At 53.4% G+C, this 15,082-nt stretch overlaps 1 protein-coding gene across 3 annotated transcripts in view; it reads right to left on the bottom strand.

Moving 5' to 3' along the window:
* The window catches only part of XPR1 (xenotropic and polytropic retrovirus receptor 1), a 242,870-nt gene that overhangs the window by 7,835 nt on the left and 219,953 nt on the right, over nucleotides 1-15,082 (bottom strand). For 2 of the 3 annotated variants that reach the window (XM_073356577.1, XM_073356579.1), the window contains 3 exons: nucleotides 13,686-13,852; nucleotides 1,296-1,435; nucleotides 100-321 (listed from right to left, as the gene is read on the bottom strand). In XM_073356577.1, the coding sequence (XP_073212678.1) occupies nucleotides 100-321; nucleotides 1,296-1,435; nucleotides 13,686-13,852 (529 nt within the window). The remainder of the gene's footprint in view (nucleotides 1-99; nucleotides 322-1,295; nucleotides 1,436-13,685; nucleotides 13,853-15,082) is intronic. The other variant, XM_073356578.1, reaches the window with a different exon arrangement.

Genomic DNA, 15,082 nt, shown 5'->3' with positions numbered 1-15,082 from the left:
AACTATTTAGAGTTATGTCTCCAACATGGCACTTCAAACACTTATTAATAAATTAATCCCTTCAAATTTTGTTGTGCAAGAGGACAAAGCAATACATACTGTGAAGAAAGATTAGGTCGGCGCAGGGACACGCTCTGGCTACGCTTCCACACCTTGTTCTTCTGGCGGTTTCGGACACCATCTTCCTGGTCCATCATCTGCTCTAGTAGCGTCTGATCATCAGCATTCATTGGTGCCACTGAGATGTCCCGGACAGCACGGAACTCACCACAGTTGTTCAGATGCTCATTCTCCAGACGGAAGAAATTCCACACAAACCGCCTGGAAGGAGAGAGGGAAGGAGAAAAGGAATAATATAAAAACTAAGTACTGCTTTCACAGCTCTCACCAATTTTTGGCAAAGCAGTGATGCAGCCCCATAGATGCTACTGCGTACACTTCCCAAGGATTACACATAGCCCCTGTGAGGGCAAGGCCCTGTAAATTTACAGGTTGGAGAGAAGTAAATGGCCAGGAAGGTGAATGACTAACAAGGAGCAACCTGCTATATTACTTCACAGCAATAGATTGATGGACTTTTCCAGGGAAGCAAACAGTTTTGGTGGAATCATTCATAGTTTTAACAGCGAGGATTACCCCAGCATGGCTGGTGTCAAGGTAGCCCAAGGATTATCAATTAGGAAAAATAAATACAAATAAAACCCCCCACACAGTGAGATTCAAAAGCAAGCTGTTTTGCTCATCTCAAGCAGACATGTGATTCCTGATATAACACAAAAAAGCAGACAGCATTAATGCTCTGGAAGTGCCTGATCACAATAAGAATTCCATTTTTTAATCATTTGCAAAAGCAGAAGGGATTTGGGAAAATTTGTAAATTTAGCCTTGAAGTGACATTTCAATAATTTTTACCAGTGAAAATGCTTAAAATGTGAGCTTGCTAAATTCCTGCAATAAACTCAGGCAAGACCTTGGCCCCTAGCAAATACAACACAGTGAGGTAGAACCCAGGTCTCAGGCCTGCCTACAGTCAGACCTATGTGTTTTCAGAGGTCTCTGAATCCCAGATGGGTCAGTGAAAAATTCCATAGCACTCTTTCAGCCAGCAATTTGCTCAGCTTAGTGCATATTCTGAGTCTTGGCACTTTGTGTTTTCATCAGTTTGTGGCTTTTCAAACAACAGCTCCAGGAGCCTGTGGAAAGCCAGGGACTTCCCCGCCTTTCTGGTGTTATTGGTTGTAAAACAAAAGGGATATACCAGCAGTTTGAAATACTGTTTAGCTGAGCCACCTTACCGGAAAACCTCGAGTGGTGCAAAGACTGTAGAGATGATGTCCCCAGCATAAGGAAAGATTTGCATGGAAGTGAGGGAGATCTGGATGGTCCAGGCAAAGCGCAGGATTACATCCTCCACAATGGCACAATAGTAATATGCCTGAGAAACAAAGAGCAAAATAGGACAGGTCAGCTTACTTGTTCAACACAGAGCAAGGATACCTGCCAAATGACCAAGGAGAAGCAGAGCCAATCCCATCACTAACTTTCACGTTTATGGGATTAATTCTTCAATACCATTTGTACAACCACTGATGGCTATGGGCTTCATGCAGAGAAAATACAACACACAGAGGTTAAACTTGGCACTCTCTTCCATCTTCCTTCTCCAGATAGAAGACTCTGGGACCCTAAAATAAGATTTTCTAGTAAGGTAGAGATGATCACCAGAGCTAGACACATGCCATATTAAGTATAATATATATGATTGCCAGTATTTAAGTCTCCCAGTTACCTAAGGTTTGTCTACACAAGAGATTTATACTGATTTAACTAAATCTGTTTTGAAAGTAATTTAATTAAATCAATACAGCCCTCTTGTGGAAACACTTATTCACCAATTCCTGACCAATTTAAGTTAAATCAATCTATAGCTTCTTAAACTGAAATAAAGCATCCACATAAGTGTTGCATTGATTTGACTAAATCAGTTTCTAAACTGATTTAGACATGGGCAAACTTCCCCATATGAGAACCAGACCTAAATTTATTTCTTGTTATTTATTGTTTTTACCCTGGTTCTCCTTCTGCAGCTAACGTTTGTATAGCAATTGTTCATTTACCTGTAAGAGACTTTTAAGAGTTTTTTTCACCAGGTTTTTAGTTTTATTGTACTTTTACTTGGTTTTGATTTAAAACAAAACTGTCTCCAATCACAGATTCACCAGGTAGTGGAACAGAGAAATACGGAAAAGATTTCTTACAAATATAACACCTCAGAATTTCTAACATCGGGTTGCAATAGCTGCATGAGCACCTACAAAGACCAGATTAAAAAATGACAGGTTTCAGAGTAACAGCCGTGTTAGTCTGTATTCGCAAAAAGAAAAGGAGTACTTGTGGCACCTTAGAGACTAACCAATTTATTTGAGCATAAGCTTTCGTGAGCTACAGCTCACTTCATCGGATGCATACTGTGGAAACTGCAGAAGACATTATATACACAGAGACCATGAAACAATACCTCCTCCCACCCCACTCTCCTGCTGGTAATAGCTTATCTAAAGTGATCACTCTCCTTACAATGTGTATGATAATTAAGGTGGGCCATTTCCAGCATAAATCCAAGTTTAACCCCCAGACGTTCTGGTTAAACTTGGATTTATGCTGGAAATGGCCCACCTTGATTATCATACACATTGTAAGGAGAGTGATCAGTTTGGATGAGCTATTACCAGCAAGAGAGTGAGTTTGTGTGTGTGTGTTTTGGGGGGTGGGGGGGTGAGAAAATCTGGATTTGTGCTGGAAATGGCCCACCTTGAATTTCATACACATTGTAGGGAGAGTGGTCACTTTGGATAAGCTATTACCAGCAGGAGAGTGAGTTTGTGTGTGTGGTTTTTGGAAAAAGGGGGGGGGGGGTGAGAAAACCTGGATATTTGCTGGAAATGGCCCACCTTGATTATCATACATGTTGTAAAGACAGTGGTCATTTTGGATGGGCTATTACCAGCAGGAGAGTGAGTTTGTGGGGGTCGGGGGCAGAGGGTGAGAAAATCTGGATTTGTGCTGGAAATGGCCCACCTTGATTTTCATACACATTGTAAGGAGAGTGATCACTTTAGATAAGCTATTACCAGCAGGAGAGTGGGGTGGGAGGAGGTATTGTTTCATGGTCTCTGTGCATATAATGTCTTCTGCAGTTTCCACAGTATGCATCCGATGAAGTGAGCTGTGGCTCACGAAAGCTTATGCTCAAATAAATTGGTTAGTCTCTAAGGTGCCACAAGTACTCCTTTTCTTTTTAAAGATTAAAAAACAGATTTTTGGGAGTTCATAAAGTGCTCATTTCAAAATGTAAGGAAAGGGCTTTATCTTTTTTTTTTTTTTTTTTTTTAAGAAGTTTACAAATTTTTCTGAACCAATTTTATTCCTTTATATTTTAAGACAAATTACATACAGGCCTTGGTCCTCAATATACCCAAGTACCGAATATAACTGCTGTATTCTACTTGTGGGATTACTTGCATATCACCCTTTGCTCTAACAACCTGTAATATTCAGGAACCATGGTGAAAGATCAATAAATACTTCCTGTCCTAGTTTGCATGGGATTTGAGACAGAACTTTAGACTGTGACAGGGTCAGGCCAGATGGCTACAGGAGAGTGATCCTATTGGGATCTGGGAAGTGGGTGGGCAAAGCCCGCACACTGCTAAAGGATCCCCCCCTCAGCTTAAGAGGGGGATCCACAGGACCTGGACACCAAATAAATCCGGGGGACAACGAATGAAATAACAGGGACAGGAGCGTGGTCAAAGGGTCAAATGAAGGGAACCGGATGGGGACACCGAGCAGAGAACCCCAGACAGCGCCCACTGCTCCTCAAAGGTGTCAAGGGAGTCAGTGGATGCCGCCCAGAGGAACTCTGCCTGGACACGTGAACGGACCAAGGATCGGAAATAGGCCCCACAGTCACAGGAGACTCAATCGGCCAACCTCCTCATTCTGGTTTTATAGATGGCCATTTTAGCTAGGGCCAAGAGAAGGTTGACCAGGAGATCCCATGACTTTGTGGGGCCACGGATAGGGAGTGCATCAATAAGGTGAGGGGAAAAGTGCAACCAGAACTGTAATAAAATATTGGTGAGGAGCCGAAATAAGGACTGCAGCCTGGCACACTCCAAATATGTGTGTGCCACGGTTTCCCTCACGCCGCAAAAGGGGCAGGTGTTGGGATAGGGGTGAACCGCGCCAAGAACACGCCTGTGCTCATGGCTCCGTGAAGGAGCTGCCAACTGATATCCCCCACAGGCAACGGGACCAAGGTGGAATATAGGCTGGCCCACCGGGGCTCCTCACCCTCCAAAGGTGGCAGGAGGTCCCGCCATTTTGTATCGGGGCGGGACACAAGGGTGAGGGTGTGAAGGATGTGGAGCACGATCGTGTATAGATGTTTCCTTGGTGCGGTCTGGAAGCAGACCGGCTGCAGCTCGTGCAGCCAGCTCACAGTGAAGGGGTGGGTGGGTCGGTTGGGTCCACGGGGCAGAAGCCCAATGAAAAGGTCCGGCGGGCCTGGGGTGGAGGGTGGATGGGGCGCGCCCTTGTGCAGGACCCCGTCAAGGTAATCCCGAGCATCGGGTGGCAAAGCGGCCTTCACTTCCTGAAGTACGCGCCGGGGAGTACGAGGTCTGGAGAGCCCCATGCGCTGAGCGAGCATCAGGGGATCCAGCCAGTCTCCCCAGTCGTAGTCCAGGAGGTCTCCGACCCTTGTGACTTCTGCCAGGACCAACCTCTGGCACACCAACGGGGACTCCGCCACCTGCATGCGGAGCTGGGGGTTGTGTAGCAGGGGCTCGCAAGGAGATCTTCCCCCACGGAGGCTGCCACAGACCTGGTCGCTGTAAACAGTTTCCAGGTCCGGAGGAGGTCCTGGTAGAAGACCAGCAGCCCAGAGAGGTCTCGCGGAAGACCTCTTGGATGGAGCTAAAGGAACTGCTGGTCATATCAGAGCCCTCGGAAGCGGCGCAGGAAGGCGTGCGCCAGTATGCTCCACGCTGGACTACCTGCACCATAAAGGAGCCTCTGCAGGGCCTGGAGGCGGAAGACATGGACCTGAGTGTGGAGATACTTCAGGCCCTGCCCCCCCTCCTCCAGGGGTAGATGGAGAACCCCTGCAGAGACCCAGTGCAGTCCTGACCAGAAGAACTCCAGAATCGATGTCTGGAGGTTGGCCAGGAAACCTGGGGCCGGGACCAAGGTGTTGAGCCAGTACCAGAGCATGGACAGGACTAGTTGATTAAGCACCAGTGCCCTCCCTCGAAGGGAGAGGCACCGGAGTAGACCTGTCCATTTCCGGAGCCGCTCTATCACCCCCCCTCTAAATTGTGCCAGTTCTCCGGCGGAGAGGGATGTGTGGCAGAAAGGTAAACGCCGAGATAAAGCAACGGACTCGCGCTCCACCGGATGGCCTGAAGCACGGGTGGGAGGGAGCTCACCTGCCACCAGTCTCCTACCACCAAGCCAGAGCTCTTGACCCAGTTGACTTGGGTGGAGGAGGCTGCCTAGTAGATGGCCTGGCAAGCCTCCACCTGCACCAAGTCGCCGGGGTCCTGGACCACAAGGAGCACATCGTCAGCGTATGCCGACAGGACCAGCCTCAGCTCCGGCTCCCACAGCACCAAACCCGTCAACCTCCTGCGGAGGAGGCAGAGGAAGGGCTTGATCGCCACAGCGTACAGCTGGCCCGGGAGTACGGCACCCCTGCCATACTCCTCGCCCGAAGCTGACCGGTTCGGTCAGGGTCCAGTTGAGCCTGACCAGACACTCTGTGGAGGCGTACAGCACCTGGAGAAAACCCACAAACTGGGGTCGGAAGCCAAACGCTCGCAGAGTGCTCAGGAGATACCCGTAGTCTACCCTGTCGAAAGCCTTCTCCTGATCCAGGGACAGGAGGGTGAACGACAGACCATCCCTCGACCCGAGTTCCAAGAGATGCCGGGCCAGATACAGGTTGTCGAAGATGGTGTGGCCCAGGACGGTGTAGGTCTGGTCTGGGTGGACCACGTCCGCCTGCATGGACCCTAGCCGCAGCGAGATGGCTTTCGCTACAACATTGTAGTCCGTGCTGAGGAGCGAGACAATACGCCAATTTCGTAAATCGCAGAGGTCCCCCTTCTTCGGCAATAGGGTGAGAACAGCACGAAAGAGGGAGGACCCCGCTCTGCAAAGACTTGGCCCAGACGGTGACTAGGTCTGGGCGGAGGATGTCCCAGAACACGCGGTAGAACTCCACGGTCAGCCCGTCCATGCCTGGAGATTTATTGGTGGGCATGCGGTGGAGGGCTTCAGAGAACTCGGCCAGAGTGAGAGGCAGCTCTAGCCAGTCTCGGTCACCCGTGCAGACTGTCAGGAATTCGTCCCAGAGCACTCTGCAAGCGTTAGGATCGGTCAGGTCCGGGGAGAAAAGGCCTGCGTAGAAGGCCCTGGCCCTCCCGCACATCTCCACCGGATCCGTGAGAGGGGTGCCGTCCTCTGCTAGGAGGCAGGTGATGTGTTTCTTGGCCCCCCTCTTTTTCTCCAGGGTGTAGAAGAAGCGGGAGCCGTGATCCATCTCCCGAAGGAGGCGGATGCAGGATCGAACAAAGGCACCCTGGGCCTGATTGTCCTCGAGGGCCTGGAGCTCCTCCCGCTTCTTCCGGCACGCCCCGCAGAGGGATGGATCCTCGCGGCTGGCGGCCAGATGCCTCTCCAGCTCTAAGACCTCCCGTTCCAACTGCCCTATTGCCGCATCCCTCCGTTGGCTGGCGCCCCGGGTGTAATCATGGCAGAAGAGCCAGGCGCGCACCTTCCCCAGGTCCCACCACCGCCGTGTCAAGAGAAAGGCACGCTACTGCCCTCGCCAGGCCAGCCAGAACTCCCGGAAGGACGCCACGAAGCCCACTCCTCCAACAAGCTGTTGTTAAAATGCCAATAGGCCGGCCCAGGCCTCTCTGCGCAGAGAGAGGCTGTCACGGTGGCTAAATGATGATCGGAGAATGGGGCTGGCTGAATGCTGAAGAAGTGGGCCCGTGAAAAGTAGAAGTGTGATAAATAAATGCAGTCCAACCAGGAGTGGTGCGACCGATGGGCCTCCACCCGGACAAAGGTGAACATTGAGACGTCGTCCAGGTGGCGGTCGCGCCAGACGTCCACCAGGGAGTGATGGTCTACTATCTCCCGGAAGACGTCCGCTGCAGCCGGGCACTGCTCAGTCCCTGAGCGGTCCCGCTCCTCGAGGGCAGTATTAAAGTCCCCGCCCAGGACCAGGCACTAGCGAGGATCCAAGGTGCCGAGGAAGGCAGACGCCTGCTGAAAGAAACGCAGCCGCTCCGGGCCCAATGTCGGGGCATAGACGTTAACAAGGTTGACCACGAGCCCCTCCATACGGGCCCAGAGGTGCAGCAGGCAGCCCGGCACAGCCTCAGCAACCCCCAGCACCTCGGGCTGTAGGCCGGGGGAGAACAGGGTCGCCACTCCAGCTCTACGAACTGTGAGATGGCTAAAGTAGACCCTGTCCCCCCAGTCCAGCCGCCAGTTGTCTTCGGCAGCCAGATCCATATGGGTCTCCTACAGGAAAACCACTGAGTACCCCCCTCCCGAAGGAAGGAGAGCACCTGGCACCTGCGGAGACCCATCCTACAGCCCTGGGTGTTCAATGTTGCGATGGTGAGAGGTGCCATGAGGAGGGCTGGGTGGGGATCCTCGCCAGCAGGGATGCTTGCAGCTCCCAACGGACCGCGCAACAATCCGTGACCCGTAGGTGAGTAAGGAGTCACGGAAGTAGCGGACCCGCTGGTAGGCCACGGTGGCCTGCTTCCTGGTCCTTTTACCCTCCCCCATGAGGGCCCTTGAGGCCCGGAGGATTTGATGGAGTCCCCCCATCGCTGGAGAGCGAGCTGCACCTTGTTATGGGAGCCACGGACGTCCTCAAGGAACTCCCGCAGCTCCTCTTACAGTGTATGGGGGGCCGGGGTCACTAGACCCTGGCTATCCTTTGGAGGGACCCACGACACAGCCCTGACGTGGCGCCTGATGGGCTGGCGCCATGCGGCTTCCCTCAAACCCTGGCTCAAGTGGGGGTGGCGGAGGGAAGATAGAAGCCCCTGGTGAGTAGGGACAGGGAAAGACAGAGGCCGCTCCCTGGGGGCTATCCTCTGGGAGTGAGGAAATGACGGCCCCAGGGGCGGCAATGGCATCACGGGAGGTGGAGGGCATAGGGACAGGGTTGGCATCAGGGGCAGGGCAGGGATCCAATGTAGGAGCAGGGCAGGGGTCGGGAGCAGAATCAGGGAGAGGGGCAGAGGCAGGATCCTGGGCCCCAGTAGCCAGGCCGCTGGAAAATGGCCCCTCTCAGGCAAGCTCAGGGATCTGGAGGGAGGGAAGGGGGCCCTCCATGATGCCGGGCTGTGGCTCGATGGCCGGCGTAGTAGCCACGGCATTGAAAGGTGGACAGTCTTCAGTGGGGTCCCCGCCCAGGAAGGAGGTCGGTTGCCCCACGCCCACGAGGGACATCGCGTGGGGCTCGGGTCCCAGCCGCATGGCACTGGCCGTCATCTCGATAGGCTCGGCGGCCAACAGCAGGGTGCCACCCACGGCCAGGCAGATGGAGGAGCCCAGGGAACCCTCGGAGGTGGGAGCGGAAACAGCAGTTAGGGGGAGGGAGCATGGAGAAGGGGGGGGGCGGGGTGAGGTCGCTCAGATCGAGGCCCGCTGGTAGAGGGTCGTCCTCCCCCTGGGTGACCGTGGTCAGACCCAGGGCCTCGATCTCCTTGTAGATAGAAGGGAGCTCTCCTTCCACCACCCCGGAGTTCTCCCCACCAGTGCCTGAAGCGACGCTCGCCTCGGGGCTCACAGGGGCTCCATAGGGGCCTTGGAGGGGAGGGACTCCAATGGAGGCGTGGTACTGCTCTCCCGTGCTGCCAAGCCTTCCCCAGCCAGTACTGGTGGATGGAACGCATCTGCGGGCAAGGCAGAAGGCTCAGCATCGGTGCCCCCCTTTCTGGTCTTCTGGGGGGCTTCCGTATCGGTGGAAAGGAGCGGAGCTCGAGCCTTTCGCTTGCCCCGCTTCCCCTGGACTAGGGCCCAGCCCTCCATGGCATCATCTGGGGGCCGGCTAACAGGGGTTGGGTCGGGGGGCAGGGGCGATAACTCAGGGACTGTGGGAGGCTGCGGTGGGGCGGCATGAGGGAGGGAAGATTCCCCCTGGGGAGGGCACTCTCCCATGCTTGGCGGTATCCCTGCTGCACCCTCCTCTAGGGGCCCCGCCAGATTGCAGGCAGCAGAGGCAGGGCTCTCCCACTCGTCTGGGCGTGCTGGGGGAAGTACCCCTTGGGCCCGAGTGGGAGCACTGGTGGACTGAGAAGGAGGAGGGGTGGCGCCGGGCAGCCTGGGGCACCGGCAATGACAGGGCCGGCACCCTGCTGGGGCTTGGGAGTCCCGGTTGCCCCCCCTTGCCGGGCCAGGGGGCAGTCCCTCCAGACGTGCCCCATCGCCCAGCAGAGATAGCACCGGGCCTCCCCTGTGGAATAATGCACCCGGTAATGGGCCCCCTGGTAGGGGACCAGGAATGACCCCTCGAGCACCTCTGTCACGTGCCGCCGCCGGCTGTAGAAGCTGCACTTGCTGGCGGAACGAGAGGATGTGATGGAAGGCGGGGTCTTTGCAGCCCAACGGGAAAGGGCTGACAAAGGAGATGGGTTTCCCAAGGGTAGAGAGGGCGGGTAACAGGGCGGCATAGGGAAGAAAGGGAGGGACAGAGGTCAGGTCCGGGCGGACGCCCAAGTCCTCTAGCAGCTCCAGGGGGACAAACCCCCGCTGCCAGGCCCTTCTCCACCGCCTCCTGGGCGGCGGCCTCCGATGCTAAGAAGACGACGACCTTGCCATACATTTTGGAGGCTGCCACAATGGCCGTGGGCCCCACCACCCTCGCCAACGCCTGCACATAGGTCTCCACATGGGGTGACGTGGGCACCAGGAGGCAACGGACGTCGTGCTTCCTGGTCATGGTGGGAAAGGGGTCCCAGCCGCTATAGATGGTAGCGGAGGCGGTGGGTGGGAGAGATGGCGTAGCGGCAGGCGGGGGGGCTGCTGCCACCTGGGCGTATGCCCTGGGTGCCGGGGGAGGGGCACCCACAGAGCTGGTGGAGGGAACAGCAGGGAGGGACGCCATGGATAGTGGTGGGGCTGTGGCAGTGGGGGTGCCCCTGCCATGGAGGGCCTGGTCTTTTTAGCAGGGCCCTTCCCCTTCTTACCCTGGCCCTTCCTGCCGGCTGGGGGGGCTCCCCCCGAATCTGAGGGGGCCAGGGACGTGGCAGCAGTGGAGGTCACCCCGGTGCCCGCCGCTGCCAGCACCCCAGCGGGGGCGGTGGCAGGTGGTTTGGCAACGGCGGTTGAAGTAGAGGCTTGTGGGGGTAATGGAGGGTCAGGTGGGGGAGGGGCAGCTGGGGCTGCTGGAGGAGCCCCACCCACTGTGTCCCCCACCATAATGAGCAGGGAGGGAGGGAAAAACACCAGAGAGAGAGGAGGGGAAGGGGGAGACAGGTCGACCACTCCTCCCCGCTAAGCTGCAGGCAGGGGAGGAGGGCGTCAAAAGGGGTGGGCTGGACAGGGGGGCTATCAAGCGTTCGTGGGGGGCAGCCACTGACTCAGGATGGGAATCTGGCTCCTCTAGCTGCACTAGGGGAGGGGGATCATAACATTAGGGGGGTGCAGTGAGACGGGGCAAACTCAAACAGGGAAGAGCACAAGCACGTGGGAGGGGGCATGGGCACACTGAGTAAGGGGCCAATCAGGGCAGGGGAACCACGTGGGGAGAGGGGGAGAACCAGGCTGGAGGTAGGACAGGGAACCAAGGGGCTAGCAACAGAGGCTGGGGCGGGGCAAACAAACAAAAGCCGCAGAGGGAAAACGGCGAGGCAGGCAAACAAACTGAAGCTAGCAAGGTGCTGGGGTAAAGGGGGGGGGCAAAAGGCTGCAAGGGGCAAAATGGGGCAGGTAGCAAGGGACAAAGCTGAGGGCTTGCTGAAGGTGGTCAGTTTAAGGGGGTGGGGGCATGTGCGCTCACGTGCGCTTGCACAAAAGAGTCAGTATGGGCTGGCTGCTGCTTCAGGCCCAAAAAGGTGGAGAAATGGCACGGCCAGCCAAGCAAGCAGCAGAGTCCCAGAGGCAGGAGCTTGAGGCAGATGGTGAGTGTCCACTGGGGGTGGTGGAGGGGGCAGCGACGACAGTGGTGGTGGGGGATTGGGGGGACACACGGATGGACTTGGGGGGCAGGCTCCACGCCACACCCCATGTCCCCACAAACACACTCAAAACCCCCACCACAAGAGCACAGTTCAAAAATTACTCAGCCTTAAGGCCCCCTCCACAGTGGTCTGCAGAGTCCCTGTGCGCTCCCCCAGCAGCAGATAGCCTCTTTCCCTCCTCCTTCGGGGTCCAGCAGCTCCCAGGCAGCAAAGGCAGCAGCAGCTCCAGGCAGCAGCCCGGTGGCCAGGCAGGCAGATAGGACCCCTCACAGGTGTGATGATGGTTGTGTCTGCAGCAGCAACGGCTGGGGCCCCTCACTCCCCACTTCTGGGGAGCGGGCCAGCAGGCCCCCCCGCAAGGGGCTGCAGTTGGAGCAGTAGCAGCACCCGAGGGTGGGGGGGGGGTCCAGCAGCCGGCCAGCAACCAGGTAGCAGAGAAGGGGGATGGTTTCTGGCCCAGCCAGGGGAGCAGCTGGAGCAGCAACAGCAGTAGCAGCAGGGAGAGCCCAGGGCCTAGGAGCAGCAGCCCTCTCCCTCCTCCTCCCTCCAGGCCAGAGGGCTACAGGAGAGTGATCAAAGGCAGATATATTAGCCCCAGGTTAAGCAGGTCCCTTTTACCTGGGTAAGGGAACAGGGAAGGTTTCAGAACAATCAGGAACCTTCTGGAGACAATTAAGACTGACAGGCTGATTAGAACACCTGCAGCCAATCAAGAAGCTGCTAGAATCAATTAAGGCAGGCTAATCAGGGCACCTGGATTTAAAAAGGAGCTCACTTCAGTTTGTGGTGTGTGTGTGAGGAGCTGGGAGCAAGAGGCGCTAGGAGCTGAGAGTGAGAATGCATACTGTTGGAGGACTGAGGAGTACAAGCATCATCAGACACCAGGAGGAAGGTCCTATGGTGAGGATAAAGAAGGTGTTGGGAGGAGGCCATGGGGAAGAAGCCCAGGGAGTTGTAGCTGTTGCACAACTGTTCCAGGAGGCACTCTAAACAGCTGCATACCACAGGTCCCTGGGCTGGAACCCAGAGTAGAGGGCAGGCCCAGGTTTCCCCCAAAACCTCCCAACTCCTGGTCAGACACAGGAGGAGTTGACCTGGATTGTGGGTTCATGAAAATGGCCAAACTCAGGGCTGCTGTGAAGCTCCAAGGCGAGCAAATCCGCCAATAAGCACAAGATCCACCAAGGTAGAGGAGGAACTTTGTCACAAGACCTTTTATGTCTTCCTGCCTCTGCTTTTCAATAGTGGGAGGAAAGGGGGCAACCATCTACAAATAACTGAAGGGTGTAAACATTAACGAGAAAGGAATTACTTAGGATGGTATAACTGGGAATATAACAAGGATCAACAAGATGAAATTAAAAGGCAAGTTTAGGTCCTGATGGATACCGCTAAGCACAATTCTCCAGCTTCAGTGTGCTGGGCCCATGCACACCTGAGTGAAATACACATCTGCAACCACTGGGGGAGCAAACAGCTAAGCATATCTCTCTATCAGTGTTATAGAGGGCAGACAATTTATGAATTTACCCTGAATAAGCTTTATACTGAGTAAAACAGATTTGGGGTTTGGTTCCCATTTGGAACTGGGTGTCTGGGTGCTGGAGAGGTAACCTGCTGAGCTCTTTTTAGTTAAGCCTGCAGCTTTGGGGGCACAGACCAGACCCTGGGTCTGTGTTGCAGCAGGCTAGCATGTCTGGCTCAACAAGACAGGGTTCTGGAAGTCCCAAGCTGGCAGGGAAAACGGGCTCAGAGGTAATGTCAGCACATCAGGTGACAGTCCCAAGGGGGTCTCTGTGACTGAACCCATCACAATGGGTATTACTTTTTTGGTCTCTGTAGGGCACTGGCTTCCTCCGGGTCTGGGACTTGCATCCAGCTGCCCCCTTCCCCTAAGCCCCCATCCCGTTCCACCTCTTCCCGCCCCTGGCTCTGCCTCAGACTCCAACCACCACTACTTCTCCCAAGTCCCCACCCTGCCCCTTCCTGCCCATTTCCATCCTCTCCCCTAAGTGTGTTCCCCCCAGCACCTCCAGCATACTGCGAAACAGCTGACTGCGGCAGGTGGTAGGCACTGGGAGGAAGGGGAAGGAGTTGATCGGCAGGGTCGCTGGTGGGCGGGAGACACTGTGGAGGAAGGGGAAGGGAGAAGCTGGCTGCCAGTGGGTGCTAAGCATCCTTTAATTTTTTTCCTGTGATTTTTTCCAGAGTCAGCACCTATGGCTTTCAATAATCATAAAAAAGATGGGACTGTCTGTTTGGTAATGGACAGATTATACTGTCAGAACTTCTGACACACTGCATTTAAGACACTCCAGCAACCAATCAGAATGTGCCTTTAATCCCAAGTGTTTTGTTAAAACATTGGCAGACCCTCCCCAACATGACAAAAGGCTGTGTACTCACTTTCTGTGGGTAGACGATCTCTTCCCGAAGGAAGGTATTTTCACCAGCATTCTTGTCAAAGAGACCCCAGTCCATCTTCAGGTCCCAAATAAGAGTGTAGCAGGAGCTGATTAAATAGAAGACAATCCACAGGTAGAAGAACACTTGGGTGTCACTGTGGTTTTGAGCTGTAAGAGAGAAACAACAGCATGACTCTGCATAATTTTAAACATTTCTTATAGCAGCACCAAAACTGACTACCAAAACTCCACATGACTGATGGTAGTTCCCCTTTTAACCAAGCTCCCTGTCCCACCAGGCTAAATAAACTCTCTGAAAGCCTTATCAGAGGCATCTTTAAGTTACAGTTTGAATTCCTCCTCAAGCTCACTTCAATATCTTGTGCTTGATATGGAAATAATTGTTTAAATTTGCCTTGTTTGGGAAACTTGCTAGTTTGTAGGTATATTATTGTAAATAAGTTCTTTCACTCCAGCATAGGACTGACTATATTGATTCCTCAACCCTACTGTATTCTCTTATCTTTTATATTTGTCACACTCTTAATACTCTTCTAGGGAAGAAAATAAATGGTACTGTTTATTTTGTTTTTGAATTAGTACCTAAATTTGGCTCATAAAGAGTTCATAAAAATAAAACATGTTATTGGATTGTACAGCTGAGACTTTTGCACCATCTTGCTATCAGGTGTCATTTTGCACAGTGACTGCAACTGCTTATTCATTGATTCTTTACTAACAAACCCAATAAAAATGTTCCCAATACAAAAGTGACTCTACAATAATATAACGAACTGTGATGGTGCATTTTCCAGCTATGTGGCTTTAAAACAATAAAAATTCCTAGAGCTGCCTCCTGATCACAAAAATGGCAATAGTTCAATTTGTCTTCTTTCTTATTATTTTCATTTTCATTTTAATAGTTGTGATATTAACTATTGTGTATATATGTGAGGTGTAACAATACAATTACTAGGGGTGAAAATGAGAGGTATAGTGTAATAGTACATTCATTCCATTATACCTTTCAGACTTTTGGGACATGATGTGCAGGATATAAGTCAAATACACACTCATCCTCTTCACAACACCCCCCCCAACCTACCTACTAAAGCCTATCTGCAGTGGAGTCTAAAATTAATAGCACAAAAGTATATAAAAGTGATATTCTTCAGTCTTTTGCTTAGACTAGCTTTCTTGCTTTTGTGTAAAATAAGAAACATTTGTGAAGCATTTTTCATACTCCTAACAATTTTAAATTAATCTTCAGCCAACAAGGCTTTCCAGGAGACACCAAGGGGCAGGTTTGGTAACATCCCCTCCTCACCACTTCAGAAGGTATCACAGGCTCCACTACCTGGAGGCACGCAGAAAAAATTCCTCAACCTAGCAGATGAA

Source organism: Lepidochelys kempii, chromosome 8 (assembly GCF_965140265.1).
Source record: "Lepidochelys kempii isolate rLepKem1 chromosome 8, rLepKem1.hap2, whole genome shotgun sequence".
In the NCBI taxonomy this organism is placed as follows: Eukaryota; Metazoa; Chordata; order Testudines; family Cheloniidae; genus Lepidochelys; species Lepidochelys kempii.
Note: the sequence above shows the minus strand (reverse complement) of the source record. Positions and strands in the feature narration are given on the sequence as shown.